This window comes from Oratosquilla oratoria, chromosome 16 (genome assembly GCF_046742065.1).
Source record: "Oratosquilla oratoria isolate Oo_2021 chromosome 16, ASM4674206v1, whole genome shotgun sequence".
In the NCBI taxonomy this organism is placed as follows: Eukaryota; Metazoa; Arthropoda; class Malacostraca; order Stomatopoda; family Squillidae; genus Oratosquilla; species Oratosquilla oratoria.
The window spans coordinates 20,550,430-20,555,429 of NC_134792.1; the positions used below are offsets into that span (position 1 = coordinate 20,550,430).

The 5,000-nt window shown below is 38.1% G+C and overlaps 1 protein-coding gene across 1 annotated transcript in view; it reads right to left on the reverse strand.

Annotated features, from left to right (window-relative positions):
- Nucleotides 1-5,000, reverse strand: part of LOC143033573 (dynein axonemal heavy chain 5-like) — a 197,059-nt gene that overhangs the window by 115,625 nt on the left and 76,434 nt on the right. Inside the window, 3 exon segments of the mRNA XM_076199064.1 lie at nucleotides 318-510; nucleotides 1,187-1,309; nucleotides 2,732-2,895. Coding sequence (XP_076055179.1) covers nucleotides 318-510; nucleotides 1,187-1,309; nucleotides 2,732-2,895 — 480 coding nt within the window.

A 5,000-nucleotide genomic window follows, 5' to 3' on the forward strand; every position in this document is an offset into this window, starting at 1 on the left:
CTACCTAAGATGTCTATTGATTTAAAGAAAGACCCCTCACTCTTAATTGGGTGAAACCCTGTTTTAAAAAAAAGTGACTTTATTCAGCTGATGGAAAATTAATAATTCACAAAAGGGTTGAAGTCATCCTCCATGCACGTAAGAAACAGCTCAAAAGCATATTTAGATTAGAAGTATACAAACGCTAATACACACGAGCAGAGACAAACACACATACACACATTCTAGCACATTTTGGCTCTTGTCAGGTGATTTCATTCAATGCGGGATTACCCTATTCCCATTAAAAGTGTAATATATTTGGTTTATTTTTTTACCCTCATCAAATGTATCATCGCATCCGTGAAGAAGACAAGATCCATCCCGGCTCCACGAATTATCTCATTGTACTGGGAAAGGAACATCTGAAGTCGCTCCTCCAGAACCTGGAAGGTCTCGATGGGCTCATAAACCTTCGGCATTTCCATATCGATGTCTTCTGCTTCATCGCCTGTGGGCTCGGGAGCGTCCCTGGAGGTAACAGGTGTTTTTTATTACCCCTTTGTATGTGAGAAAAATAGTAATTCTATTTCGAATAAGTCTTATATTCATATTAACGCATACAAGAACGCACACGTCTAAAGCTAGAAATATAAACTAAATAAAGTTTATGTGTGGTAATTGTAGAATGAGGAGCCATAAACCCAGTTAGAACCGCATATTAATTTTAAGGTAGGTATACTGAGTGGAAAGTAAGAGATAACCCCACGCTCCTTGCTTCTATCCTGTATACAACAATTAAGTAAATACAATCAGATTAAAGCACAGACATTTATAAATACACACACACACACACACACACACACACACACACACACACACACACACACACACACACACACACACACACACACACACACACACACACACACACACACACACACACACACACACACACACCACACACACACACACACACACACACACACACACACACACACACACACATATATATATATATATATGTATATATATATATATATATATATATATATATATATATAGATAGAGAGAGAGAGAGAGAGAGAGAGAGAGGGGGGGGGAGTTCACATTTTCATGCATTATGATACAGAAGTTATGTGATCTGTTAGGTACTGGTTCCCATAAATGCAATAAAGTATGGGATTTTCCACTTAGAACCTCCTACCTTAAAAAGTCTACAAAGTATCTTGTTTCTTTAACTTTACTGGCGTAGCTGCCGCCGAGCTCTTTCTTTACGATGTGGATCAGAGCTTCTTCAAACCAACGTACATCTTTTGATGAAGTGAACCTTGAAAGCAAATAGAAATAAAAGTATAAAGAATATAACAGGCATATTCAAAATATAAAAAATGAGGTGGCATCACAACATTATGTTATAAAATTTGTTTTAAGTTTTACCAATTACATGAAAAGTTTGCAGAAATACAGTACAGTACAGTACAGTACAGTACAGTACAGTACAGTACAGTACAGTACAGTACAGTACAGTACAGTACAGTACAGTACAGTACAGTACAGTACAGTACAGTACAGTACATTAGAGTACAGTAGGTACAGTACAGTACAGTACAGTACAGTACAGTACAGTACAGTACAGTACAGTACAGTACAGTACAGTACAGTACAGTACAGTACAGTACAGTACAGTACAGTACAGTACAGTACAGTACAGTACAGTGCAGTACAGTACAGTACAGTACAGTACAGTACAGTTCAGTACAGTACAGTACAGTACAGTACAGTACAGTACAGTACAGTACAGTACAGTACAGTACAGTACAGTACAGTACAGTACATTAGAGTACAGTGCAGTACAGCACAGTACGGTAAAGTACAGTACAGTACAGTACAGTACAGTACGGTACGGTACGGTACGGTACGGTACGGTACGGTACGGTACGGTACGGTACGGTACGGTACGGTACGGTACGGTACGGTACGGTACGGTACGGTACGGTACGGTACGGTACGGCACGGTACGGGACGGGACGGTACGGCACGGTACGGTACGGTACAGTACAGTACAGTACAGTACAGTACAGTACAGTACAGTACAGTACAGTACAGTACAGTACAGTACAGTACAGTACAGTACAGTACAGTACAGTACAGTACAGTACGGTACGGTACGGTACGGTACGGTACGGTACGGTACGGTACGGTACGGTACGGTACGGTACAGTACAGTACAGTACAGTACAGTACAGTACAGTACAGTACAGTACAGTACAGTACAGTACAGTACAGTACAGTACAGTGCAGTACAGTACAGCACAGCACAGTACAGTACAGTACAGTACAGTACAGTACAGTACAGTACAATATAGAAATATGCTAAGAAAATTGATCAAAAATTATTTATTTTTCTACACAAATAAAGTGGTCCACCATTTAGTTTATACAATTATAAAAATGCAATTCAATCGTAATAAATCATTACAGAGAAGACGTCTTACAAACAAATGACTTGCTAATATATTCATACCTTTCCTTCAGGAGATGAGGTTTTTATCTTTTTTTTTTTTTTTTTTTTTTTATCTCAACAAGGGACCAACCCAATATGATGGTATTCTGTCCGGAATTAGCTTAGGATCCTAACTAATGAGCTTATGAGTCCAGTCAGTAACTGTTATTGGCGTCTTTGATGTTACATGAATCATTGATAAAAGGTGACTCATAAAACATAAACAAAAGTCAATGAATGTCTCACCGATCTGAAATGACACGACAATTCTCGTGTCGCCAAAGTGCGAATAAAAGATCTGTGTTTACGATGACGTTGCTGGCTGCCCCGATCATACCCTGCCATATTCTTGATAGATCGCGAAGGTTAAATACATAATGAAATTTGGCAGGTGTTGGCAAGAGTTTACTCTGAAACGGAAAAAAACAAAACATAAAAATTGACTAAACTTGTATTGGAACTTTGCGATGTAGGCAAAAAATCTACTCTGGAAAAAATATTATGAAAATATGTTTAATCAAATTTTACAAGGTAGGCAAGGTCAATGAAAAGAACAACATTTTAGAAAACCTATACGCTTATACTATGTTATCCAGCAATTCTAAAGAGTTGATCCAGGAAGCCGATATTTATATAATTTACTGCAGGTGGACGAAAATATTACAGTTTTGATTGAACATTTTGGTACAGACCATTTTAGTACAGTGCAGCCCAGTACAGTACAGTACAGTACAGTACAGTACAGTACAGTACAGTACAGTACAGTACAGTACAGTACAGTACAGTACAGTACAGTACAGTACAGTACAGTACAGTACAGTACAGTACAGTACAGTACAGTGCAGTGCAGTACAGTGCAGTACAGTACAGTACAGTACAGTACAGTACAGTACAGTACAGTACAGTACAGTACAGTACAGTACAGTACAGTACAGTACAGTACAGTACAGTACAGTGCAGTACAGTACAGTACAGTACAGTACAGTACAGTACAGTACAGTACAGTACAGTACAGTACAGTACAGTACTTCCCATATCAGGCAATTGATCTAATCCCACTGTTAGAGATTGAGCGCTCAATATGAATATGAAGCCGGTGATTAAGAATTTGGAAGAACATCCAGCAAAAAACAAAGTTCACTTATAGGTTTTCCAAAGTCCACTTTAAGTATGATCTAGCATATACTCCTGGTATTTAGTTTCTTCGTATGATATACTGAGGATAACCGCTGAGACACTCCAGGTTTACCTTGTTGGTGAATTCCAATTATGTAGCTTCACTTTTGTTAGTGAAATTTACTGTCTAAAAGGAAAATAAAACAGTAACGAAAAGATAAGACGGTTGCTTATGGTTAAGTGGTTGGCTGGAAGTGAATATTCTCCTCGGTGGATGATATGGTCATCATTTCCATCTAAAATATGGCAGAACCATATACAGTATCCGCAACTAACCACACATTTCTAAGCAGAAGGACTCAGTAAAGATACTATCATGAAATTGTTTCTATAGAATTCAAGTCTGCTCCGAATTCACTGACCCTGCAATGTTTGACCTTTCAATAGAGTTGATTACTATACACATTCTTTCCTGGTCAACATAATCGCGGCGTAACTTCGTGGAGTGTTCCATTCCTTTACAGTAACTACCGATTCCTCTGACTGTCCGAATGCATAAAACAAAAGTGACGATTTTAATAGCAACTAAGTGACCTTTAACGTAAGCCATTTAGTATGTTATTTTTATACAATGCATTTTCATTCGCTTGAACAGCTCACTATATTCAAGGAATCTCCACAGCCGTGTCCTCCATTTGATTGCACTGAGACATCGTTACCAAGGAAACGATCTTTAGACGCAGTTTTAAGCCAGCATGAGCACAATCATCCTTCTGAAAGCCCTTTTCAGGTATTCAGTCCGGACAAATCTCCTCAATGTAAGTAAATTGGATAAGATGTGCGTTAGTTTGTCTCATCAGCTTTAAAGACTTTATTTTATTAACTTTATGGTCAAACCCACACTTTCTCCTATTAACTCAATAGAAATTTATGCCTGTCGTCATTTACAAGGGGACTGATCAATTGCACTCAATCGGTGATTAATAAGCAATAGACATCAGGGTCATTTAAGGGGTATGCCTGATATCATCAAAAAGGTTCCGGCAAAAAAAAAGGTACTGTTCTTTTCAGCGACAACACACACCTTAATGCCACCATATACCAATTTTTCTTATATCCGCCCTTCCTGATTACTGTCATTACGAGAGAGTAATACACACCCAAGTATTCTGTGTAAGAGGTCATGGTTGCATCTTTATGTAATCTTCCATGAATTTTTTTAATTCATGTTTTTCATTCAGTATCCTATCTTGGTGTAATTGTATCTACGATAAATATAATTAATGGATAAGATAACAAAGAGCGTTAGCGTACTAGAAAAAATACATACATTCGTATATACATACACACACACACACACACACACACACACACACACACACACACACACACACACACA